At 50.9% G+C, this 26373-nt stretch overlaps 1 protein-coding gene and 1 long non-coding RNA gene across 9 annotated transcripts in view; one reads left to right on the top strand and one right to left on the bottom strand.

Annotated features, from left to right (window-relative positions):
- The window catches only part of LOC135976495 (uncharacterized), a 25600-nt gene extending 20493 nt beyond the window's left edge, over nt 1-5107 (top strand). Inside the window, exons 3-4 of the long non-coding RNA XR_010593651.1 lie at nt 1556-1636; nt 4486-5107. This is a non-coding gene — a long non-coding RNA (uncharacterized LOC135976495). The remainder of the gene's footprint in view (nt 1-1555; nt 1637-4485) is intronic.
- Nucleotides 1-24768, bottom strand: part of LRRC23 (leucine rich repeat containing 23) — a 27384-nt gene extending 2616 nt beyond the window's left edge. The window contains exons 1-7 of one of the 8 annotated variants that reach the window (XM_065572402.1): nt 24277-24768; nt 24047-24160; nt 23745-23857; nt 21916-22169; nt 21674-21804; nt 4271-4342; nt 3631-3942 (exon numbers count right to left, since the gene is read on the bottom strand). In XM_065572402.1, the coding sequence (XP_065428474.1) occupies nt 3646-3942; nt 4271-4342; nt 21674-21804; nt 21916-22169; nt 23745-23857; nt 24047-24151 (972 nt within the window). In that variant the 5' untranslated portion in view covers nt 24152-24160; nt 24277-24768 and the 3' untranslated portion in view covers nt 3631-3645. Of the gene's footprint in view, nt 1-3630; nt 3943-4270; nt 4343-21673; nt 21805-21915; nt 22170-23744; nt 23858-24046; nt 24161-24276 lie in introns of those variants that run through there. The other 7 variants (XM_042855058.2, XM_042855059.2, XM_005312010.4 and 4 more) reach the window with 7 other exon arrangements.
- Between the last annotated feature and the right edge of the window lie 1605 nt (nt 24769-26373).

Here is a 26373-nt window from a genome sequence, read left to right on the forward strand (position 1 = left end):
CCCTGCAGCACAGTGGCCCCTAGAATTACACTGGGGCATTGAGATCATTACTGATTAGAGAACAGAGTGAGCCCTATGGCTTAGGCCTTGGCTACACTTACCCGCTAGTTCGGCGGCTGGCAATCGAACTTCTGGGTTCGACTTATCGCGTCTAGTCTGGACGCGATAAGTCGAACCCGGAAGTGCTCGCCGTCGACTGCGGTACTCCAGCTCGGCGAGAGGAGTACCGCGGAGTCGACGGGGGAGCCTGCCTGCCGAGTGTGGACCAAGGTAAGTTCGAACTAAGGTACTTCGACTTCAGCTACGTTATTCACGTAGCTGAAGTTGCGTACCTTAGTTCGAATTAGGGGGGTAGTGTAGACCAAGCCTTACCCACAGCACTACCAGCACAGTACCCCCTACCACAGCAGTACCCAATCTGTGGCCTTGGGTTCTAAATTATCGCCCTATGTGTTTGATTATGAATTGAAAATGTGTTTGCAGGGTCACTGAGCTTGCCAGACTGGATCAGCCCAGTGGGCCATCTAGTCTGCCATCCTTGCCTTTGACAGTGGCCAGAAACAGACACTTCAGAGGCAGGGATAAGAAAACTGCAAGAGGCAAATGTGAGATAATCTGCCCCCAGGGATGGTTTAAGCCCTGAAACAGGGAAGTTTATGTTCCTTCCAATTTTTTGTAGGCTTTACTGTTATAACTGGATATTTTTGTTATCCATATAAATGTCCAGTCCCTCTTTGAATCTTGCTAATGCTTGGCTTCAACAACTACCTCTGTCAATAAATTCCATGGTCTAATCACATGTTGTGTGAAAAAATATTTCCTTGTATTGGTTTTTAATTTGCCACCTTTCAGTGCCATTGAATGTCTCATTGTTCTTGTGTTAGGTGACAGGGAGAACAGAAGTTTGATTTATTTTGTCTAGGCCAGTCATTATTACAGTTATAGGAGAGGCTGGGACAGTTTGGAGAAGAGGGGGAAGAATAGGGTGAAGCTTGTGGGGAAATGGGCAGAAGAATCTGTGCCCACTAGAGCACACTCCCTTCCAGAGCTGGAATGGAACCCAAGATTCCTCACCATTTGTCTGCTGTCAATAAACATCTGTGAAACCCACTGGCAAATGTAAGAACATAAGAACGGCCATATTGGGAGAGAACAATGGTCCATCTAGCCCAGTATCCTGTCTTTCAACAGTGGCCAATGCCAGGTGCCCCAGAGGAAATGAATAGAAAAGGCAATCATTGACTGATCCATCCTGTCGTCCACTCCCAGCTTCTGGCAGTCAGAGGCCAAGGACACCCAGAGCATGGGGCTGCATCCCTGACTATCTTGGCTAATAGCCATTGATGGACCTATCCTCCATTAACTAATTATTTTTTTAACCCCATTATAGTTTTGGCCTTCACAACATCCCTTGGCAATGAGTTCCACAGGTTAACTCTCCATTGTGTCAAGAAGTACTTCCTTTTGTTTGTTTTAAACCTACTGCCTATAAATTTCATTGGGTGACCTGGGTTCTTATGTTATGTTAAGGAGTAAATGATACTTCCTTATTCAGCTAGCAAACAGGAGCGGCTAACAGGGGAGTTTCGTGAGAGAGTGCTCCAGGTGAAGGAGGAGCAATTACGTGACCTTTGGGGTAAGTTTGTTGTCTGTAGTGTGTGTGTTTGTGATGTGTTTGCTGCTTGACTGAAATATACTGTGTGGTCTGTTTGTTTGGGGGACTGTGTGCTGACCATGTGTGTGCTGAGCCTAGCGGCCTGCTAGGCAAGGCTGAGAGCTTCTTAATGAGGCTTTGATCCCTAAGCCCTGTAGCAACTATCAACCCTTAATCAGGGGATGGGACTGCTCAGGAAGACCAGGGCTTTAAAAAGCCTGCTCCTAAGCAACCAGAGGAGCTAGTGAACAGGAGCGGCTAACGGGAGTTTTGCAAGGGAGTGAGAGCCAGGAGGCTAGATACACTTAACATTCTTTAAACTTAAAGCCAAACACCCGCCCCCCCCCGATAAAATCAAAACAACAACAGAGGAACGAGCTTCAGGAGTAAAAAGATAATGCAGGCAGAATTCCAGCAACAGAGTGGAAGCTATCCAGTTTATTGCACCCAATGCAGCATGTATGATTACCTGCTCTATGGGCAGGTGGAGTATGTGTGCATTCGGTGCTTTGGAGACTATGGTGGCTGAGCTGGAGGAGCTGAGGGAGACAGAAAGGTACAGACATGAGACTTTCCGGGACACAGTAGAACGGTCCCACCCCCGGTCTGACAGCCTCTGTGCTGTTGAGGAGGATGAAAGTTGCAGGGAAGGAGAACATCCAACTGGAGCAGAGGGAAATGATCCCATAGTTGGGACCCTCCTTCCAGATGATGTTGTGGTATCCTCTCACACTGAGGATACTTCTCCAGGGGAGGGAATTCCAGTTATTAGGAAGAGACAGGTATTAGTTATGGGGGATTCAATCATTAGAAACATAGACACAGCTGGGTTTGCGATGACCGGGAGAACCACATGGTGACTTGCCTGCCTGATGTGAAGGTTGCGGATCTCTCAAGACATCTAGACAGACTTATGTGTAGTGCTGGGGAGGAGCCGGTGGTTGTGGTATATGTAGGTACCGGTGACATAGGCCTGGTCTACACTACGAGTTTAGGTCGACTTTAGCAGGGTTAAATCGAATTAAGCCTGGACACGTCTACACGACGAAGCCCTTTCTTTCGACTTAAAGGGCCCTTTAAACCGGTTTCTTTACTCCACCTCCAACGACGGGATTAGCGCTAAAATCGGCCTTTGCGGGTCGGATTTGGGGTAGTGTGGACGGAATTCGACGTTATTGGCCTCCAGGAGCTATCCCACAGTGCTTCATTGTGACCGCTCTGGACAGCACTCTCAACTCAGATGCACTGACCAGGTAGACAGGAAAAGCCCCGCGAACTTTTGAATTTCATTTCCTATTTGCCCAGCGTGGAGAGCACAGGTGACCATGCAGAGCTCATCAGCACAGGTAACCATGATGGAGTCCCAGGATCGCAAAAGAGCTCCAGCATGGACAGAACGGGAGGTACGGGATCTGCTCGCCATATGGGGAGACGAATCAGTGCTAGCTGAACTCCGTAGCAGTAAACGAAATGGCAAAATATTACAAAAGGTCTCAAAGGCCATGAAGGACAGAGGCCATAACAGGGATGCACAGCAGTGCCACATGAAAATTAAGGAGCTAAGGCAAGCCTACCACAAAGCCAGAGAGGCAAACAGAAGGTCTGGGGCAGAGCTGCAAACATGCCGCTTCTACGCGGAGCTGCATGCCATTCTAGGGGGTGCAGCCACCACTACCCCAACTGTGTGCTTTGACTCGGTCAATGGAGAAACACGCAACAAGGAAGCGGGTTCGGGGTACGCAGAAGATGATGATGAAGACAATGAAGATAGCTCACAGCAAGGAAGCGGAGAAACCGGTTTCCCCAACAGCCAGGATATGTTTATCACCCTGGACCTGGAACCAGTAACCCCCGAACTCACCCAAGGTGTGCTCCCAGACCCTGAGGGCACACAAGGGACCTCTGGTGACTGTACCTTTGTAAATATACACATGGTTTAAAAGCAAGCGTGTTTAATGATTAATTTGCCCTGGCAATCGTGGCCAGTACAGCTACTGGAAAAGTCTGTTAACGTGTATGTGGATGGAGCGGAAATCCTCCAGGGACATCTCCAGAAAGCTCTCCTTCATGTGCTCCCAAAGCCTTTGCAAAAGGTTTCTGGGGAGGGCTGCCTTATCCCGTCCGCTATGGTAGGACACTTTACCACTCCAGGCCAGTAGCACATAGTCTGGAATCATTGCATAACAAAGCATGGCAGCGTATGGTCCCGGTGTTTGCTGGCATGCAGACAACATCCATTCCTTATCTCTCTTTGTTATCCTCAGGAGAGTGATATCATTCACGGTCACCTGGTTGAAATGGGGTGATTTTATTAAGGGGATATTCAGAGGTGCCCATTCCTGCTCGGCTGAACAGAAATGTTCCCCGCTGTTAGCCACGCGGTGGGGGTGAAGGGATCATCCCAGAGAATTGTGTGTGTGTGTGTGTGGGGGGGGGGGGGGGTGATTGGGTTTGTGCTGCATGTTAACCCGGAAACCCCAGCCCCTCCTTTTACATTGCAAACCCATTTTAAATGGCCAACCCAACGGGTCCTTGGTATGGGAAATGAGGGTGCTACTGTTTGAAACCATTCCCACATGTTATGAGGGTTAAAAAAGCCAAAAGACTGTGGCTTACCATGGCTGCCTGCAAGCTGAATTCTGTTGCCTGGTACCGTGTGAGTGATCTCTCACACCAAACCGGCAGGCCCTCAAAATAAGAGGAAAAATGTGACCTTGTAACGAAAGCACATGTGCTGTGTAATGTGAACAGCAAAATTTAACGTGAAAGAGTGTACCCATTGTTCTCTAAAATGTGTCTTTTTTAACCACCTCTCCCTTGTCCTCCACCAGCTGCAAATGTTTCTCCTTCGCAGAGGCTAGCAAAGATTAGAAGGAGAAAATGGCAGACTCGGGATGATATGTTCACAGAGCTCCAAATGTCCTCCCACGCTGAAAGAGCACAGCAGAATGCGTGGAGGCAGTCAATGTCAGACTACAGAAAAGCACAATATGAACAAGAGGAGAGGTGGTGGGCTGAATCGCAGGATGAACAGAGCAAGTGGCGGGCTGAAGATGATAGGTGGTGTCAGCTTGCAGACAGAAGGCAAGAGTCGATGCTCCAGCTGCTGGAGCATCAAACTGATATGCTCCAGCATATGATTGAGCTGCAGGAAAGGCAGCAGGAGCAGAGACCGCCGCTACAGGCCCTGTGTAACCAACAGCCCTCCTCCCCAAGTCCCATTGTCTCCTCACCCAGATGCCCAAGAACACGGTGGGGGGGGCCTCCGGCCACCCAGTCACTCCACCCCAGATGATTGCCCGAGCATCAGAAGGCTGGCCTTCAATAAGTGTTAAAGTTTTAAAGTTTTAAACTGCAGTGTGTCCTTTTCCTTCCCTCCTTCCCCACCCCTCTTGGGCTACCTTGGCAATTATCCCCCTAGTTGTGTGATGAATTAATAAAGAATGCATGAATGTGAAGTAACAATGACTTTATTGCCTCTGCAAGGGGTGCTCGAAGGGGGGAGGGGAGGGTGCGGTGGTTGGTTTACAGGGAATTAGAGTGAACCGGGTAGGGGGGGGGGTGGAGGGTTCATCAAGGAGAAACAAACAGAACTTTCACACCGTAGCCTGGCCAGTCACAAAACTTGTTTTCAAAGCTTCTCTGATGTGCACCACGCCCTGCTGTACTCTTCTAACTGCCCTGGTGTCTGGCTGCGCGTAATCAGCAGCCAGGCGATTTGCCTCAACCTCCCACCCCGCCATAAATGTCTCCCCCTTACTCTCACAGATATTGTGGAGTGCACAGCAAGCAGCAATAACAATGGGGATATTCTTTTCGCTGAGGTCTGAGCAAGTCAGTAAGCTGCGCCAGCGCGCTTTTAAACATCCAAATGCACATTGCACCACCATTCAGCACTTGCTCAGCCTGTAGTTGAACAGGTCCTGATTACTGTCCAGGCTGCCTGTGTACAGCTTCATGAGCCATGGCATTAAGGGGTAGGCTGGGTCCCCAAGGATCACAATAGGCATTTCAACATCCCCAACGGTTATTTTCTGGTCCGGGAAGAAAGTCCCTTCCTCCAGCTTTAGAAACAGACCAGAGTGCCTGAAGACGCGAGCATCATGTACCTTTCCCGGCCATCCCATGTTGATGTTGGTGAAACGTCCCTTGTGATCCACCAGGGCTTGCAGCAGCATTAAAAAGTACCCCTTGTGGTTTATGTACTCGGTGGCTTGGTGCTCCGGTGCCAAGATAGGGATATGGGTTCCGTCTATCGCCCCACCACAGTTTGGGAATCCCATTGCAGCAAAGCCATCCACTATGGCCTGCACGTTTCTCAGAGTCACTACCCTTGATATCAGCAGGTCTTTGATTGCCCTGGCAACTTGGATCACAGCAGCCCCCACAGTAGATTTGCCCACTCCAAACTGATTCCCGACTGACCGGTAGCTGTCTGGCGTTGCAAGCTTCCACAGGGCTATTGCCACTTGCTTCTCAACTGTGAGGGCTGCTCTCATCCTGGTATTCTGGTGCTTCAGGGCAGGGGAAAGCAAGTCACAAAGTTCCATGAAAGTGCCCTTACGCCTGCGAAAGTTTCACAGCCACTGGGAATCGTCCCAGACCTGCAACACGATGTGGTCCCACCAGCCTGTGCTTGTTTCCCGGGCCCAGAATCAGCATTCCACGGCATGAACCTGCCCCAGTAACACCATGATTTGCACATTGCTGGGGCCCGTACCTTGTGTGAGGGCTGTGTCCATGTCAATTTCCTCATCACTCTCGTCGCCGTGCTGCAATCGCCTCATCGGCTGGTCCTGGTTTTGCTTTGGCATGTCCTGGCTCTGCATATACTCCAGGACAATGCGCGTGGTGTTCATAGTGCTCATAATTGCCGCAGTGATCTGAGCGGGCTCCATGATCCCAGTGCTATGGCGTCTGGGCTGATAAAAGGCGCGAAACTGACGGAGGGAGGGAGGGAGGGGCGACTGACAACATGGCGTACAGGTACAGGGAATTAAAATCAAGAAAGGTGGCTGTGCATCAGGGAGAAACACAAACAACTGTCACACAGAATGGCCCCCCCAAAGATTGAACTCAAAACCTTGGGTTTAGCAGGCCGTTGATTTCACGGAGGGAGGGGGAAGCAAATGAATACAGAACAAATCTGGTCCATCTATTTTTTACATCTTAAGCTGGCAGCAGACGGTGCAGCATGACTGATAGCCCTCGGCATCTTCTGGGTGCTTGGCAGAAGATACTGTACTATGACTGCTAGCCATCATCATCAAGACGGTTCAATAGGACTGCCGGCAGGACTGAGTCTCCAGGAGACAAAGCATGTCTGCCCAGGTGCCTATGATTGAACTGGAGTATGACGACGACAGATACCAGTCGTAATGCACCATCTACTGCCAAAAGGCAAGGGGCTGCTGCTGTGTAGTAATGCAGCCCCACGTCTGCCAGTACCCACATAGCCGATGAAGGCTACCAGTCATACTGCACCGTCTACTGCCAAAAGGCAATTAGCTGCTGCTGTGTAGCAATGCAGTACCACGTCTGCCGGCGCCCAGATGACATATGGTGACGGTGAGCTGAGCGGACTCCATGCTTGCCGTGGTATGCTGTCTGCACAGGTAACCCAGGTAAAAAGGCGCGAATTGATTGTCTGCCATTGCTCTGACGGAGGGGGAGGGGCCTGACGGCATGTACCCAGAACCCCCCGCGACACTGTTTTGCATCATCAGGCATTGGGATCTCAACCCAGAATTCCAATGGGCGACGGAGACTGCGGGAACTGTGGGATAGCTACCCACAGTGCAACGCTCCGGAAGTCGACGCTAGCCTCGGTACTGTGGACGCGGTCCGCCGGCTTCATGCACTTAGAGCATTTTATGTGGGGACACACACAATCGACTGTATAATACCGATATCTATAAAACCGGCTTCTATAAATTCGACCTAATTTCGTAGTGTAGACATACCCATAGGGAAGGATAGGAGAGAGGTCCTGGAGGCCAAATTTAGGCTGCTAGGTCCAGGATCTGCATGGTAGCATTCTCTGAAATGCTTCCAGTTCCACACGCAGGACCAGTTATACAGGCAGAACTGCAGGGTCTCAATGTGTGGATGAGACTATGGTGTTGGGAGGAGGGGTTTAGATTTATTAGGAACTGGGAAAACTTTTGGGAAAGGGCGAGCCTATACAGGAAGGATGGGTTCTACCTAAACCAAAATGGAACCAGATTGCTGGCACTTAAAAAGGTCATAGAGCAGTTTTTAAATTAAGGGCTGGGGGAAAGCCAACAGGTCTGGAGGAGCATGTGCTTTGGGCAGAGACATCCCTTAGAGGAGGATCTATTAATGGATATTCTCTATGTCCTAGTAAGGAGGAGAGGATGGAAGATGATAAAATACAGGTAGGATCTGATGAGAAACAGTCGAATGAAAAAGAGTCCCATTCAATTACACCACATAATGACAGACAGCTAAAAAGTGACAAGTTTTTTTTCTCAGGGAGATTAGAGAGGCTATTAAAATAAAAATCTCAATAATAATGGGGGATTTCAACTATCCCCATATTGACTGGGTACATGTCGTGTCAGGACAGGATGCAGAGATAAAGTTTCTTGGCACCTTAAATGACTGCTTCTTGGAGCAGCTAGTCCTGGAACCCACAAGAGGAGAGGCAATTCTTGATTTAGTCCAAAGTGGAACACAGGATTTATACCATAGCTGGACCGCTTGGTAACAGTGACCATAATATAATTAAATTTAACATCCCTGTGGCGGGGAAAACACCACAGCAGCCCAACACTGTAGCATTTAATTTCAGAAAAGGGAACTGAACAAAAATGAGGAGGTTAATTAAAGAGAAATTAAAAGGTACAGTACCAAAAGTAAAATCCCTGCAAGCTGCACAGAAACTTTTTAAAGACACCATAATAGAGGTTCAACTTAAATGTATACCCCAAATTAAAAAACAAAATAAGAGAACCAAAAAAGTGCCACTGTGGCTAAACAACAAAGTAAAAGAAGCAGTGAGAGGCAAAAAGGTATCCTTTAAAGAGTGGAAGTTAAATCCTAGTGAGGAAAATAGAAAGGCACATAAACTCTAGCAAATTAAGTGTAAAAATACAATTAGGAAGGCCAAAAAAGAATTTGAAGAACAGCTAGCCAAAGACTCAAAAAGTAATAGCAAATTTTTTTTAAGTGCATCAGAAGCAGGAAGCCTGCTAAACAACCAGTGAGATGCTAAAGTAGCATTCAAGGATGATAAGGCCATTGCAGAGAAACTAAATGAATTCTCTGTGTCAGTCTTCATGGCTGAGGATGTGAGGAAGATTCCCAAACCTGAGTCATTCTTTTTAGGTGACAAATCTGAGGAACTGTCCCAGATTGAGATGTCATTAGAGGAGGTTTGGGAACAAATTGATTAACTAAACAGTAATAAATCACCAGAACCAGATGGTATTCACCCAAGAGTTCCGAAGGAACTCAAATGTAAAATGGCAGAACTACTAACTGTAGTCTGTAACCTACCATTTAATTCAGCTTTTGTACCAAATGACTGGAGGATATCTGATATGACACCAATTTTAAAAAGGTTCTGGAGGTGATCCCGGCAATTACAGGCCGATAAGCCTGACTTCTGTCCCAGGCAAACTGGTTGAAACTATAGTAAAGAACAAAATTGTCAGACACATAGATGAACATAAGTTGTTGGGGAAGAGTTTACATGGTTTTTATAAAGGGAAATCACGCCTCACCAATCTACTAGAATGTGGACAAGGGGGATGCAGTGGATATAGTGTACTTAGATTTTCGGAAAGCCTTTGACAACGTCCCTTACCAAAGGCTCTTAAGCAAAGTAAGCTGTCATGGGATAAGAGGGAAGGTCCCCTCATGGATTGGTAACTGGTTAAAAGATAGGAAACAAAGCATAGGAATAAATGGTCAGTTTTCAGAATGGAGAAAGGTAAATAATGGTGTCCCCCAGAGGTTTGCACTGGGCCCAGTCCTCTTCAATATATTCATAAATGATCTGGAAAAAGAGGTAAACAGTGAGATGGCAAAATTTGCAGATGATACAAAATTGCTCAAGATAGTTAAGTCCCAGGCAGACTGTGAAGAGATACAAAAGGATCTCTCAAAACTGGGTGACTGGGCAACAAAATGGCAGATGAAATTCAATGTTGATAAATGCAAAGTAGTGCACATTGGAAAACATAATCCCAGCTATATATATAAAATGATGGGGCCTAAATTGGCTGTTACCACTCAAGAAAGAGATCTTTGTGGATAGTTCTCTGAAAACATCCACTCAATGTGCAGCAGCAGTCAAAAAAGCGAACAGAACGTTGGGAATCACTAAGAAAGGGATAGATAAATAAGACAGAAAATATCATATTGCCTCTATATAAATCCATGGTGTGCCCACATGTTGAATACTGTGTGCAGATGTGGTTGCCCCATTTCAAAAAAGATATATTGGAATTGGAAAAGGTTCAGAAAAGTGCAACAAAAATGATTAGGAGTATGGAACGGCTTCGTATGAGCAGCGATTAATAAGACTGGGACTTTTCAGGTCGGAAAAGAGAGGTATGATTGAGGTCTATAAAATCATGACTGATGTGGAGAAAGTAAATAAGGAAGTGTTATTTACTCCTTCTCATAACACAAAGCTAGGGGTCACCAAATTAAATGAATAGGCAGCAGGTTTAAAACAAACACAAGGAAGTATTTTTTTTCACACAACGCATAGTCAACTTGTGGAGCTCCTTGCCAAAGGATGTTGTGAAGGCCAAGACTATAACAGGGTTCAAAAAAGAACTAGATAAGTTCATGGAGGATAGGTCCATCAATGGCTATTAGTCAGGATGGACAGGGATGGTGTCCCTAGCCTCTATTTGCCAGAAGCTGTGAATGAGCGACAGGGAATGGATCACTTGATGATTACCTGTTCTGTTCATTCCCTCTGGGGCACCTGGCATTGGCCACTGTTGGAAGACAGGATACTGGGCTAGATGGACCTTTGGTCTGACCCAGTATGGCTGTTCTTATGTTCTTATTCACTTTTTCCACATCATTCATGATTTTAGACCTCTATCATATTTCTCCTTAGTCGTCTCTTCCAAGCTGAACAGTTCCAGTCTTTTAAATCTCTCCTCATAGGGAAACTGTTCCATACCCTTAATCATTTTTGTTGCCCTTCTCTGTACCTTTTCCAATTCTAGTATATCTTTTTTGAGATAGGGCGTCCAGAACTGCACACACCACTCAAGGTGTACCCTGGATTTATATAGTGGCATTATGATCTTTTCTGTCTTATTATCTATCCGTTTTCTAAAGGTTCATAACATTATGTTATCTTTTTTGACTGCTGCTGCACATTGAGCAGATGTTTTCAGAGAACCATCCACAACGACTCCAAGATCTCTTTCTTGAGTGGTACCAACTAATTTAGATCCCATCATTTTGTATGTATACTTGGGATTATGTTTTCTAATGTGCATTACTTTGCATTTATCAACATTGAATTTCATCTACCATTGTGTTGCCCAGTCACCCAGTTTTGTGAGATCCCTTTGTAACTTTTTGCAGTCTGCTTTGGACTTAACTCTCTTGAGTAATTTTGTATCGTCTACAACTTTTGCAACCTCACTGTTTACCCCTTTTCCCAGAACATTTAGGAACATGTTGAACAGCAGTGGTCCCAGATCTGCTCCCTGAGGGACACCACTATTTACTTCTCTTCATTCTGAAAACTGACCCATTCGTTCCTACCCTTTGTTTCCTGTCTTTTAACTCATTACTGATCCATGCAGGGCTGGCTCTAGGTTTTTTGCCACCCCAAGCAAAAAAAAATTTGGCTGCCCCCTGCCCCAGCCCTGGGCTCCTCGCCGCACCCCCCTGCTGCCCCAGCCTTGGGCTCTCCCCACCCACCCACCCACCCACCCACGCCCCCTGCCGCCCCAGCTCTGGGCTCCCTCATTCCCCCCCACCATTGCCCCCCACATACATCTCCTGCCGCCCCAGCCCTGGGCTCTCTCCCCCCTCCCCCACCTGCACCCTCCTTCCGCAGCAGCCCTGGGTCACTGGTAACTCGCTCCCACGGCAGGTCATTCAACATGAATTTTAGAGGTGCACAGAACACAGACAGGATTGGTTCCCATATGGTTACAGAACTGCAGTAAAGTGGAACAATTTTCAGCTTGTGTGATTGGAGGATATCTGGATGCATATTATAAGACTGTCCTACATAAATGAGGAAAAGTTGAGGTGCCTTTATTATTCTTTTCTTCCACTCTTTCTTTCTATGGGGAATTTGCCAATGCAATATCACTGTCTTCCTTTTAAACAAACAAACAAAAAGGCAATGGCTGTTGAAAATAGCAATTCCAGTCCTAATAACCACTGGGAAGCATTTCTTGCTCAATTTTATCCTACTTTTTCTACAGAAAGTTACAGTGGATCAGTATATTTGATTTGGGAGAAATGAAGTAACAGCTGCCCAAACTGAGCTTGAGCACACCTGAATTTTGAGGTGTTCAAATCTGGAAGGCAGGTGCTGGGGGGGGGGGTAAGGGGGCTGTGGCTCCACAGGGGAGCATGGCAGCATGTATGCAGCAGTGTGTCTGGCGCTGTGCGGAGCCAGACATGCTGGTCTGAGTGGCACGGTAAGGGGGTTGGGGGGTTGGATGGGGCGGAGGTTCGGGGGGGCAGTCAGGGGCAGGGAGAAGGGGGGGGTTAGATGGGTCAGGGTTGGGGGGGGCAGTCAGGAGACAGGCAGCGGTTGGATAGGCATGGGAGTCCCGGGGATTTGTCAGGGGACAGGTAGGTGTGGGGTCCTAGGGGGGAAGTTGGGGCGGTCTCAGGAGGGGGCAGTTGGGGACAAGGAGAAGGGAGGCTTAGATAGGTGGTGGGGTCCTGGGGAGCAGGGGTCCCAGAAGGGGGTGATCAGGGGACAGGGTACAGGGGGGGTTGGATGGGTTGGGGTTTCTGTGGGGGGCAGTCAGAGGGGGTGGATGGTGGCAGGGTGGGGCTACCCTCCCTCCCTGTGGAGTGTCCTATTTTTTGAATGTTAAAATATGGTATCCCTACCCTTCAGATTGCAGCTCTCCATTCATAGCAGGCTGCAGCATGAGGTCTCAGCTACTTCACTCCCTCCCCCTCTTTCCTGTTGGTAGTGGCCAAGGGAATGCTGGGAAATATAGTTCTTTCCCTGCTCCAGGGCTGGCTCTATAGGCAGGGAGCTAACCAAGGAACTACAGTTCCCAGGGCCCCCTGTTGGTTCTCAGCTCCCATGCTGCATCCCTGCCGCCCCTGCAAATGGGCTGCCCCAAGCACGTGCTTGCTTTGCTGGTGCCTAGAGCCGCCCCTGGATCCATAAGAGGATCTTCCCACTTATCCTATGATAGGGTTACCATATTTTGTGCCTCCGAAAGGAGGACACTCCATGGGGCCCCAGCCCCGCCCCCGCCCCAACTCCGCCCCTTCCCCAAAGTCTCTGCCCCCTCCCCTGCTTCCCACGAACATTTGATTCGCGGGAAGCCTGAAGCAGGTAAGGGGGGGTGTGGGGGGAGGAGGCGCGGCCCAGGCTGGCCCCCCCGGCGTTTCCAGCCTGGGTTGGCTCGGGCCCTGGGGTGCCGGCCCCGGCCGAGCACCCCCGGCCCCCAGCACCGCACCGCCGGTCCCCGGCCGAGCACCCCCGGCACCACACCGCCGGTCCCCAGGCCAGCCCTCAGCACCGCACCGCCGGCCCGGCCCCCGAGCACCCGCACCGCCGGCCCCGCATGTCCCAATTTTCCCGGACATGTCCGGCTTTTTGGGATTTCCCCCCGGACAGGGATTTGGAGCCCAAAAAGCCGGACATGTCCGGGAAAATCCGGACGTATGGTAACCCTATCCTATGACAGCTTACTTTGCTTAAGAGCAGTGATGGACAAACTACGGCCCGGGGGCCACATCATGCCCTCCAGACATATTAATCTGGCCCTCAAGCTCCCACCAGGGAACAGGGTCAGGGTCTTGTCCCCACTCCGCATGGCTCCTGGAAAAAGCGGCATGTCCTCCCTCCGGCTCCTACACGTAGGGGCAGCAAGAGGGCTCCACATACTGCCCCCGCAGCTCCCATTGGCCGGGAACCGCAAACAATGGGAGCTGCAGGGGTGGTGCCTGCAGATGGGGCAGCGTGCAGAGCCACCTGGCTGTACCTCTGCGTAGGAGCCTGAGGGGGGACATGCTGCTGTTTCTGGGAACTGCTTGAGGTAAGCACCGCCCGGAGCCTGCCCCCCTGAACCCCTCCAATACCCCAGCCCCCTGCCCCAGCCCTGATCCCCCTCCTGCCCTCCAAACTCCTCGGTCCCAGCCTAGATTACCCTCCTGCATCCCCAACCCCTCATTGCCAGCCCCACCCCAGAGCCTGCACCCCCAGCCAGAGCCCTCCCACCCTCCAACCCCCAATTTTATGAGCATTCATGGCCCGCCACACAATTTCCATACCCAGATGTGGCCCTTGGGCCAAAAAGTTTACCCACCCCTGCTTAAGAGCCTTTGGTGAGGGACCTTGTCAAAGGCTTTCTGAAAATCCAAGTACACTATGTGCACTGGACCCCCTTGTCCATATGTTTGTTGCCCCCCCCCAAAAAAAATTCTAATCGATTGGTGAAGCATAATTTCCCTTTATAAAAGCCAGGCTGACTCTTCCACAACAAAGCATTCATCTATGTGTCTGATCATTCTCTTCTTTACAATAGTTTCAGCCAATCTGTGAAACCCTTCTAGTGCTGGTCCACTTAGAGCAGGGGTGGGCAAACTACAGTCCAGGGGCTGCATCCAGCCCTCCAGACGTTTTAATCCAGCCCTCGAGCTCCCACCGGGGAGCGGGTTCTGGGCTTGCCCCACTCCAACGCTCCAGCCAGGGAGCAGGGTCGGGGGCTTGCCCCATTCCGCACAGCTCCTGGAAACAGCGGCATGTCCCCACTCCAGCTACTATGTGTAGGGGCAGACAAGGGGCTCTGCACGCTGCCCCCACCCCAAGCTCTGCCCCCACAGCTCCCATTGGCCAGGAGCTGCCTGGCCGCGCCTTTGCGTAGGAGCCAGAGGGGGGACATGTCGCTGCTTCTGGGAGTTGCTTGAGGTAAGCACCGCCCGGAGCTTGCATCCCTGACCCCCTCCCCAGCCCTGATTCCCCCTCCCACCCTCTGAATCCCTCAGTTCCAGCCCAAAGCACACTACGGCACTCCCAACCCCTCATCCCCAGCCCCACGCCAGAGCCTGCACCCCCGGCTGGAGCCCTCACCCCCTCCCACACTCCAACCCTCAATTTCATGAGGATTCATGGCTCGCCATACAATTTCCATACCCAGATGTGGCCTTCGGACCAAAAAAGTTGCCCACCCCTCACATAGAGGATGGCAACTTATACTGCTATCAGTTACTCTGTTAATTGAAATGGCAGAGGTTTGTGCAATGAATCCAAAGGTTCCAACTTTGCTGATGACACCCCACATTAAAAGAACATTATTAAGGTTGCACTCAAAAGTTAAGAAATGCCATAATTAAAACTGCCTGTGCAAACGGAATTCGGCTCCCCTTATGCATATGCATTATGTTACAATCTTCAATGACATGATCACATACTATTTTTTCCACAGAACCACTGCTTCATTCAGTGCACAGGATGGATGGTGCTCAGGGAGTAAATCAGAGCTGTGTAGGAAAGGAGGCTGTTTTCTGTAGGACCCTATCTTGTTTGTTGCAGAAATTGGAAGGCATGTACTGAAAGAAGCACAGGGTTGCAGGAAGAGAAAGAAGGGTCTTATGGTTAAGGCTGCGCTGGAGAATTAGATTCTATCCCTGCCTCTGCCACAGAGTTCCTGTGTGATGCTGGGCAAACCACTTCAACCAGACTTTTCACAGGTGGTCACTAACTGTATGTTCCTCATTTTCAGGGATCTGATTTCAGAGCTGGGGCTGATCAGCAGTAGTGCTGAGTGCTCATATCTGCAACTGAAGTCAATGTGAGTTCCGCTTTGAGATTAGTGAGACATGATTTTCATTTGCAGAATCCATGCTGGTTAGACGCTATCAACTCATGATCTTCCAGGTGTTTTATTATTCTCCTTTTAATTATAATTTCAACCAATTTGCCAGGCACAGAAATAAGGCTCACTGGGATGTAATTCCCTGGGTCACCCCTTAATTTTTTTAAGTACAACATTTGCTACCTTCCAATCTTCTGGAGCAGTGTCTGATTTTAATTAGAAATTGTATATTATTGCTAGTAACTCAACCACTTCATTCTTGAGATATTTAGCACTTGGGTGTAACCATCTGGGCCTGGGGATTTATTACTGTTTAATTTATCAATTTATTCCAAAACCTTCTCTACTGACACCTCAATCTGGGACTATTCCTCAGATTTATCTCCTAAAAAGAATGGCTGGGGTGTGGGGCTCTCCCCCACATCCTCAACAGTGAAATCCAATGCAAAGAATTAATTTAGCTTCTTTGTAACAGCCTTGTCTTCCTTGAGTGCTCCTTTAGCATCTTGATCACCCAGTGGCCCCACTGATTGTTTGGCAAACTTCCTACTTCTGATGTACTTAAAAAAAATTGCTATTAGTTTTTGTGTCTTTAACTAGTTGCTCTTCAAATTATTTCTTGGGCTGCCTTATTATACTTTTACACTTGATTTGCCAGAGGCTGTACTCCTTTCTATTTTCCTCAGTAGGATTTTATTTCCAGTTTTTAAAGAATGCCTTTTTGCCTCTAACCACCTCTTTGACTCTGCTGTTTAGTCATGGTGGAATTTTTTTTGTTCTCTTACTGTTTTTTTTTATTTGGGGTATACATTTAGTTTGAGCCTCTGTTATAGTGTTTTAAAATCATTTCCATGCAGCTTGCAGCCATTTCATCCTTGTGACTGTACCTTTTAATATCTGTTTAACTAGCTTCTGCATTTTGTGTAGTCCCCCTTTCTGAAATTAAATGCTGCTGTGTTAGCTTTCTTTGGCATTTTCCTCCTACAATGATGTGAAATTTAATTACATTATGGTTGCAATTATCAAGTGATTCAGCTATATTCACCTCTTGGACCAGATCCTGTGCTCCACTTAGGACTAAATCAAGAATTGCCTTTCCCTTTGTAGGTTCCAGCACTAGCTGCTCCCAAGAAGCAGACATTAATGGTGTTTCTGCACCCCATCCTGAGGTGACATGTACCTAGTCAATATGGGGATAGTTGAAAACCCCCATGATAATTATGTTTTCTGCCTTTGTAGCCTCTCTAATGTCTCTGAGCATTTCATAATCACCTTCATCATCCTGGTCAGGTGGTCGGTAGTATATTCATACTGCTATACTTTTATTGTTCAAGCATGAAATTTCTATCCACAGAGATTTTATAGTACAGTTTGATTCATATAAGATTTTTCCTTTACATATAATGCCACTCCTAGGGTTACCATATTGCAGTCCTGGAAAAAGAGGACACTCCAAGGGGCCCTGCCCCCGTCCCAACTCCGCCCCTTCCCCAAAGTCCCCGCCCCAACTCCGCCCCCTCCCCTGAATGCTCCACCCCCCTGCTCCTCCCCCTCCCCTGCTTCCCGCGAATCAAATGTTTGCGGGAAGCCTGAAACAGGCAGGCAGGCAGCAGGTAAGCTGGGGCGGCGGGGGGGGGGACGTGAGGAGGCGCAGCCCAGTCCGGCTGAGCGGCTCCCTCCGGTGGCCGGCCAAGAGGCTCTGGCCCCGGCAGCCCCGGCCCTAGCGACTCCAGCTCGGCTCGGGCACTGGGCCTGGCCGAGCGGCGTTGGCCGGCGGCAGAGCACCTCCAGACCCGGTCGCTCCGGCCTGGCCTGGCCCCTGGCGGCCGAGCACCCCCAGCCCCAGTTCCAGAGACTCCGGCCCAGCTCAGCTCGGGCCCCGGTTCTGGCCGAGCGGCTCTGGCCCGCTGGCGGCCGGTGGCCGAGCACCCCCAGCCCCGGTCCCAGCGGCTCCAGCCCGGCTCGGCTCAGGCCCTGGTTCTGGCCAAGCGGCGCCGGCCGGCGGCGGCATCTGAGCTTGCAGCCGCCTCCTCCCGGGCTTCGGCTGCTGCTGCGCTGGGGAGAGCGGCGGGAGCCGGGAAAGTTGGAGCCCGTGGAGGAGGCGGTCCCCTTACCATGCCTCCCTATTTTCCCGGACGTGTCCTGCTTTTTGGAAATTCCTCCCGGACGGGGATTTGAGGACCAAAAAGCTGGACATGTCTGGGAAAATCCAGACGTATAGTAACCCTAGCCACTCCCCCACCAGCACAACCTACTCTGTTGTTCCTATGTATTTTGTACCCTGATATTACTGTGTCCCATTGATTATCTTCATTTCACCATGTTTCTGTGATGTCCTCATTTAATGCCAGGCACTCTAGTTCACTCATTTTAGTATTTAGACTTCTAGCATCTGTGTATAAGTGTAACCCATGTGTCTAATAGGGAGATTTCTCTTTAGGAGACCCAATGGGGGGAGGTAGGACTGAGCTGTGTCTGGGTCATTGTTGCTAGGCAGATTAAGCACTCCACATCCAGAAGCTTCTGGAATTAGGTGTGGTAGTTTTGGGTCTGCTCCAATAGATTCCCTGTTGCTGGAGTCAGACTCCATGAGGGCAAGCAGTCCGGGCAGCTTCTTTACAAAGGGCCATGTGCCCTGTGTGAGTTGGGAGAAGTTGAGCCTGGGAGCAGATAGCAGGCGGTTGTCCCTAACTCTGAAGCATTTTGGAGCAGGTTAGTGCTATTGTTAACCCTCTAACAGGGAAGCCTGGGTAATGCTAATATAGCAAGGGGAAATTGGGAGGAAAAAATAACTATTTTAATTGTATGCTTTGAATGTTGTTTTGATTTTAGCCAAGCTGTTCTAGCTAGTCTGAGTCACAACTTTTCTTTAAATGTAGTAATGGGGAAAGAGTCATTTCTATTTTGCTATTCTCAGTTTTGTATTTTCTTGTAACAGGGTTTCTTTAAATCTATACACTTAACTGAGTGGTTGGTTAATCAGTTAGCTGACTGGCTAGCAGTGATTTCAGTGGAGGAAGAGTCTGCATGGATTCCAACTGAAGATCCGTACAAGCAAGCGGAAGGAAGATGTTGTTTTAGACCGGGGTGGGCAAACTTTTTGGCTCGAGGGCCACATCTGGGAATAGAAATTGTATGGCAGGCCACGAATGCTCACAAAATTGGGGTTGGGGTGTGGGCTCTGGGGTGGGGTTTGGGATGAGAGGTTTGGGGTGCAGGAGGGTGCTCCGGGCTGGGATCGAGGGGTTTGGAGAGCAGGAGGGGGATCAGGGCTGGGGGTTGGGGCATGGGGAGAAGCTCAGGAGGTGCAGGCTCCAAGTGGTGCTTACCTCAAGTGGCTCCCAGAAGCAGTGGCATGTCCCTTCTCTGGCTCCTACGCAGAGGTGCGGCCAGGTGGCTCTGCATGCTGCCCCATCCGCAGGCACCGCCCCTGCAGCTCCCATTGGAGCATAGGAGCTGGAGCGGGGCCATACCGTGGCTTCCAGGAGCCGCCTGCTGTGGCTCCTGACCCAGTGCCCCGGCCAGAGTGGGGCCGAGCCACGTGGTGCCGCTCAAGGGCCAGCTTAAAACGTAGTTTGCCCACCCCAGTTTTAGACTCAGCAGACTGTCTAGATTTGGTGACCAAAGACTCTAACTGAGACTTAGGTGTACAAAACCTAAGCTTTTGGGAACTTTCAGGTTCTTCTCACTGTATTTCTGTGAGGACTGACCTGTTCAGATTTTAATTTGTTTTCTTTATTTATGCTTATGTATAACTGTGAAGGTAATGTCTGTGGATTATAAAATAGCCATGTCACGTTGTAAAAATTAGATTATAAAATCTTATGATAAACAAAGAATAAAGTTATTTAATGAAATTCATTTCTTTAGTTCCTTTCGGGACGTGAATATGGAGAGGTTGACCCTGTGCAATCCTTGCTGAAAACCCTTATATACTGAACTCTGGGTCTCCAGCTACTCTTCTATGGGAGTTGAGGTTTTTTTAGGCACTGAAGAAGGGTAATGAAGTGAACTCTAGCCCACTCAAAGGTTACATAAGCACTTGTACATTTTGTCAATATTCAGCTGCTTGTCTTCATGTGTTATATTTAAATGGAACTCTTTTGTGTTTGATTGTTCCTCACTAGCTCCTACCTGAACTTCACCAACTTCTTCCTATCCTCTTTACTAGGATATTGAGTCCCCTTTAATAAACTCATCTCTAAGAGGTGTCTCTGCCCAAACTGTTTGCTCCTCTGCCTCCGTCGGCTTTCTCCCAGTCATTACTTTACAAAATCCTCTCAAGGATTTTAATTTTACATGCCAGCAATCTGGTTCCCTTTTGGTTTAGATAGAGCCCATTCTTCCTATATGGGCTCCTCCTTTCCTAAAAGGTTCCCAGTTCCTAATAAACTTAAAACCCTCCTTCCTACGCCATCGCCTCCTCCATCCATAGTTTTCTTAGGTAGTATCCTTGTCAAATCTAAGGACTTTACTTCTTTTACTTTTAATTTAGGGTCTTTTTGACTAATCTGATTTTACTGAAATCTCCCTTTATAAAGCTTAGGGTCACTCACTGTATCACTTTTTGTTACCCTACCTGCCCCTTGGATGTTGAACCTAATTTTATTGTAGTCACTATTACTTAGTGGCTAGCTCCTGTCACTGAATATTACTTAGGACTAAGTTAGGAATAGCTTCTCCTCCTGGCTGCTCTAGCTTTAGCTGTTCCAATCCTTTCAAGTGCTGACAAGTTCTTTCTCTGACCTATCAGTCCTCAGTCTCAAAGAAAACCTGCACAACATTTTCAAAACTGGGGTTGGAATCAGCCCTGTCAGGGAGAAGGAAGACAGCACCATCTCCCTACCTGCCTCACACCTCATATCCTGCACCTATTGAAGATTAGGGGCATGGGTGGGTGCAAACCTGCCCACATATAAAGCCCCACCCCCAGCTTAAGGGGAGGAACTACTGGACCCAAAGCTCAAATGATTCCAGAGACGACAAAGGGGAAAAAAAAGGATGGGAGTGCAGGTATCCAGAGTGGGTAACATACCTTGCTCCTATTGAGAATCTAGGGGCTGGTCTACACTGGGGGGAGGGGGTGTCGATGTAAGATACATCGACTTCAGCTACGCTATTCCTGTAGCTGAAGTTGTGTATCTTATTTCGACTTACCTCCCGTCCTCACGACGCGGGATCGACAGCTAAGGCTCCCCCGTCGACTCTGCTACCACCACTCACCCTGGTGGAGTTCTGGAGTCGATGGGAGCGCGTTTGGGGATTGATATATCGCGTCTAGATGAGATGCGATATATCGATCCCTGATAGATTGATCGCTACCCGCCGATCCGGCGGGTAGTCTGGACGTACCCTTAGAGCGGATGGGCACAAGCCCACCCACATCTAAAGGTCCCTCCCTTCCCCCAACCTAAGGGGAGGAGCTGCCAGACCCAGATCTCAAGTAGTTCCAGGGGTACAACTAATGAAAAACAGGGACGGGAGTGAGGGTCACAGAGGAGCTAAAGGAAGTTACATCCCCTGCAGCCGCAGAAGCAGGTCTAGCTGGGAGGTCTCTGAGCACCTGCAGTGCTTTATCTGCTACAGTTGCGCAGCAGCTTCCCTGCAGGCTGCCTGCTGCATCACAGAGAGAAGAGAGTAACTCTGGTTGTTCCATTGCCTGCTGTGGGAGCCCCAGAGTGTGCAGGATAGGAGTTTGACTTGCTCGGCACAAGATGCTATTCTCCCTTACACTGCTACCCAGGGCAGCAAAGGGGATAGGTTAAAAAGGAGAAGCTGAGAGCCACTGACTGAGCATGTTGGGAACACAATAGATCACAGAATCTGCCCCAAAGAATTGATTGTGATCCCCTAACCTTTTTGAAACATGTTAGTCTCTCAGGCTGACAAGGCTGCACAGTGCTGGCCTACCACCACACTGGCTCATGGACACCCCAATGGAGTCTCACACCACTCTCTGCAGCATAATGCCCCTGAGGTAAGGTGCTCTTACCAGGTAAAGGTTCTTGAGCTTGGGCAGGTGCAGCCCTGTGGTGGTTTCTAGCTTGTTTCCTCGCAGCTCCACCGTGTGCAGGTTTGTTAGCTTCCCTGGATCCAGACCCGATATCACCTGGATTTCATTCCCTGAGTGACAGAGAAGGAAGCAGCAAAAGGGTTAATCCTTCCAGCATTCCCTTCCCAGCACACAGCAAGGAGCACTTCTTTGTGGTGAGGCCTGGTACACACCCACCTCACCTTTAAGGTTGAGGCTGCCCAGGCGTGGGTGGGTAATGCCCTCTGTGTCCTTGATGCGGTTGTGAGCGAAGCTGGCAATCTGAAGGTAGGGCAGCTCTGGGAGACGGGCGCTGATCAGCCGATTCCCATCCACCTTCAGCCACAGAAGGTGGATGAGGCTGCCCAGAGGAGACAGATCTCGCAACTGGTTCTCTGACAAGTCCACATAACGCAAGTGAATGTAGTTCTGGAGAAGGCTGATATCTGTCAGGTCCCTGCCACAGGATGAGGATGTGAAACAAACATCCAGGTTTCTTCCTCCCATCCCTCTCCACCCAGAGCTGGCCTCCACTCTGCCCCTCCTCACTGTTGGGGAGCCAGTTCCCTCCTCTGCTGCCTACCTACATCTGGTCTCGAGAAGCTTCTCTGGACATGAGAAGGAGGGAGAAGGCAGATGGTGGAGTGAGCAGAGGGGTTGGAAACAGAGCCCTGAGGGACCCCTAGGTGGAGACCGCTCCCAGGAATGGAGAAGGAGCTGTCAGGAGCAGGCAGAAACTGAGGGGAGGAAACCCAGAGAGGTTGTGAAGAGATAAGTCCATCAGATAGTGGTCTTAGCTTTGAGGGCTGGGTGGGGAAAAGAGGGAGATGGGGAAGGACAAGGCTGCAGGGCTAGGAGGCTGGAATGCATAATTAGTGACGGCGCCGGTTCTAGGGGCAGGCGAGCAGGGCGGTTGACCTGGGTTCCAACTTCCAGGGCCCCCAATCTCTCCTGATTGGCTACCCTTTTTTTTTTTGCAGGGCCGCTCAGGCATAGGGTGCAGAAAACATTTTCCACCCTGGCCAGCAAAACAGCAAGGGCCGCTCCTGATTAATGAAAGACAGGAAGGTCTCTCTAGTACCTGGTGGACATGGCCAGGGTGGGGGCTCCATTCACAGGGATGTAAGTTCCAAAGTCTCCCAATAGTGTCCTCCCCCCATGACACTTATGGGTCCATGGATTACTGGCAACTGGTGGGTGAGGAAGAGGATAATTCAGGTGGCTGCTGAGTTTGGGGTGGTGAAGTCACTTGAACAGCCCCAGGAATCAGTGCAAAGGGCATAGCTCTGGGGGATGTCATCTAAGCCTCCCCACTGTTCACAAGGGGAGAGCTGCTGAGAGCATTTCCTGGAGCGTCCATCTAACTATCCATCTGTCATATCTACCCAGTTATTGTATCTACCTGGACGCTGATATTGGTGTTCTCAACAATGTATCCGGGCATCTACCTGACTCTACTGATCAAAGTGATCTGGAATGGGGTATCTCAGAGGTAACTTAGGGCTGGCTAACTGTGGTGAGGTCTCCACCAGGGCATGATGTCCTGCCAGCTGCAACCTGGGAGTCCAACCAGAGAGACAGGGCCTTAGAAATGCTTTGCTGGACCAACAAGCTGAACTCCAGTTGGCCAGTCATCTCCTGGTGCCAGCTTTGACTTGGGAGAGCAGGAACAGGCCTATGTAGATATTGGGGGAGAAGCAGACACAGGGAGGGAGGAGGGACACTAACAAAGTGACAGCCCCAAAGCCCATATCCCTTCCCATCATCCCAGGGTACAGTCAGAGGTAACTCATAATATGATCTGTCCAGAATATTGAGTGGGATGCCCCATCAACCATGGAAACCCATACAGAAAGAAGCCACACTACTGGGCACTGCAATCCATTTCCCCATTAATCATCATTCCAGAATTTTTTCCCCAACCTCCTCCCATCCACCTAGAAAGGGTGCTGCAGGAAGGGTGTTGGCTTCTGCCCTGTTGCCACTGGGTGGGGGGGAAGAAGGATTTGATTGTGCATGTTACCACACTCACTTTTCCTTTGCCTCTAGTTTTACATAGGCATGAGCCAAGCCATTGCCTGTTTTACACAAGAGGGAGAGGCCTTCCTTCATGATCTCTTCTGTAAGAAGGTGGGGAGACAAGCTCTAAAGTGGGGAGGGGAGGAATGGAGAGAGACAGAAACAAACAGTCAGAGAAAGAGAGACTTAGAGATAACATCTCACAAAAATAAGGCAGGGTCAGTCTCTCAGCTCACCCCTAATCCCAGCCATGTCCCCCTACAGATTCCCTCTCCTCACGCTCAGAGTCCTTCTCTCCATGTCAGGCTTCCTTACCTCCTCCTCCTCCTCCTCTGTTGGCTCCTTCTCTTCCTCCCCCTCATCTCCCTGCTTTTCTCGTTCGTTGGCACTGTAGTCATCATCAAACTCCTCATCCGACATCTTCAGAGACTAGAAAAAGCCCCATTAGAAGAGAATTTAATTCTGGCCAGAGAGCCCTGACCAGCAGCCCCTGGGGGCCTGTGTGTAACCCTGGTCTGCCAGCAGTGAGGAAAGCTTTGCCTTACCTACACCCATGCCCCCAGCTGCTGTGCCTTGGTCTGCGCTGGGGGCCACCTTTGAGGGGAGAGAGGAGTTCAGTCTGCAGAGGCTCCCAGTCACACTGATGCAGACCCCAGTCCTGCTGAGAACCCACTACCTTCCTGCACACAAAGGGCCCTGAGAAATCTCCACCAGGTGGGGATGGGGCATCAGCTGGGGCAAAGGGGGCCTGGTGACTAGAGGGGAGAAGCCCCCTATCCCATCCACCAATGCCAGTGGGTGCCCTGGATCTGGGTCCAGACTGGCACTGGGGCACCCAAACCTGCCCCCAGTTTTGGGGGGGGACTGACCCCAGCGCTGAGCTGCTCCAGAAGCCTGGGACCTGCAGGGAGAGGGAAGGTTTGTTTACTGCTGCTATGGAAACCCAGGAGATAGGTGGGGACTCTTGCCAGGATCTGCTGCCATGGCAACACTTGGTGATTGACAAGTCCCCGTGGGTGAGAGTTCCCAGGAAATTGGCAGGAGCCGCTACACCGGAAGTTGTTTGGCTGCCGCTTGGTAGGAGGAGGTGGTGCATGATTTTGCATGAAGGGGTGGGGTCGTTTGAGAACACGGACGGGGGGAGAAGGCAGGAGCGGGGCTAGGAACTAGGGGAGGGCCAGTGTGCGGCTGTGGTGTGATCATAGCGCTGTAAAAGAGGCATGGGGGTGGGGGGCGGAGCAGAGCTTTGGCGGGAACGACTTGCTGTTCTGCGCAGGGGGTTGCAGCCTAGCGTGGCTGAAGGAGCACCAGCAATCATAGGCGCTGCTGCACCACTGGCTTGAAGTGTTCCCATCATATACAGGGTTTACAGTTTGGTTCAATGGCTCTCAGCACCCCCACTATAAAAGCTGTTCCAGAACTCCTGCCAGAAATGGCCTGCTCTGCGGAGACCAGCAGCTCCAGATGAGAGGCGCTAGCCTGGCCAGGTCGTGCTGGCACTGTGGCTGCCCTGTGCTGGGGTTGTAGCAGTGCTGTGCTAAGTGTTGACCCAGGCGGGCCATGCTGTGGCTGTACCGTGCTATCTGAACAGCATCTGTGGATCCAGCATTGACATTTTTGATCTCTTGTCAGTTAAGCTTTTCCATGGAACCAGCTCCTGGGAATCATTTTGAACCATAGGTGCTGGAACTAGGGGTGCGGGGAGTGTTGCTACACCCCTGACTTGAAGTGGTTTCCATTATATACAGTGTTTACAATTTGATTCAGTGGCTCTCAGCACCCCCAGTACACAAATTGTTCCAGCACCCCTGCTTTGAATCCACCATGTTTACAAGCAGGGCCGGCCTTAGCAAGAGCGGGGCCCGATTCCTGGGGGCGGGGCTTGCCACCGGCAAGCCCCACCCCCAGGAATCGGGCCCCGCTCGGGCTGGGGTCGCGGGGTTTGGGTCCGGGCCGGAGCCGCCGGGGCCAGGCCGGCGCGCCGGGGCCTGAGCCAGATCCGCCGGGGACCGAGGGGCTCGGGCTGGGGCCGCTCGGGCCAGGGCCCGAGCCGGGCCGGGGGTGCTCGGCCGGGCTGGGGCCGCTCGGGCCAGGGCCCGAGCCGGAGCCGGGCCGGGGGTGCTTGGCCGGGCTGGGGCCGCTCGGGCCCGAGCCGGAGCCGGGCCGGGGGTGCTCGGCCGGGGCCGGAGCCGTGGGGCCGGAGCCGGGCCGGGGGTGCTCGGCCGGGGCCGTGGGGCCGGAGCCGGGCCGGGGGTGCTCGGCCGGGGCCGGAGCCGTGGGGCCGGAGCCGGGCCGGGGGTGCTCGGCCGGGGCCGTGGGGCCGGAGCCGGGCCGGGGGTGCTTGGCCGGGGCCGGAGCCGTGGGGCCCGAGCCGGGCCGGGGGTGCTCGGCCGGCACCGCTCGGCTAGGGCCGGGGCCGGCGTGCCGGGACCCGAGCCAGAGCCGCCGGGGCACGAGGGGCTCAGGCCGGGGCCGCTCGGGCCAGCGCCCAAGGGCCTGAGCTGGGCCGGGGGTGCTCGGCCGGGGCCGGAGCCGTGGGGCCCGAGCCGGGCCGGGGCCGGAGCCGTGGGGCCCGAGCCGGGCCGGGGGGTGCTCGGCCGGCACCGCTCGGCTGGGGCCGGGGCCGTCGCCCCAGGGCCTGA

Source organism: Chrysemys picta, chromosome 1 (genome assembly GCF_011386835.1).
Source record: "Chrysemys picta bellii isolate R12L10 chromosome 1, ASM1138683v2, whole genome shotgun sequence".
In the NCBI taxonomy this organism is placed as follows: Eukaryota; Metazoa; Chordata; order Testudines; family Emydidae; genus Chrysemys; species Chrysemys picta.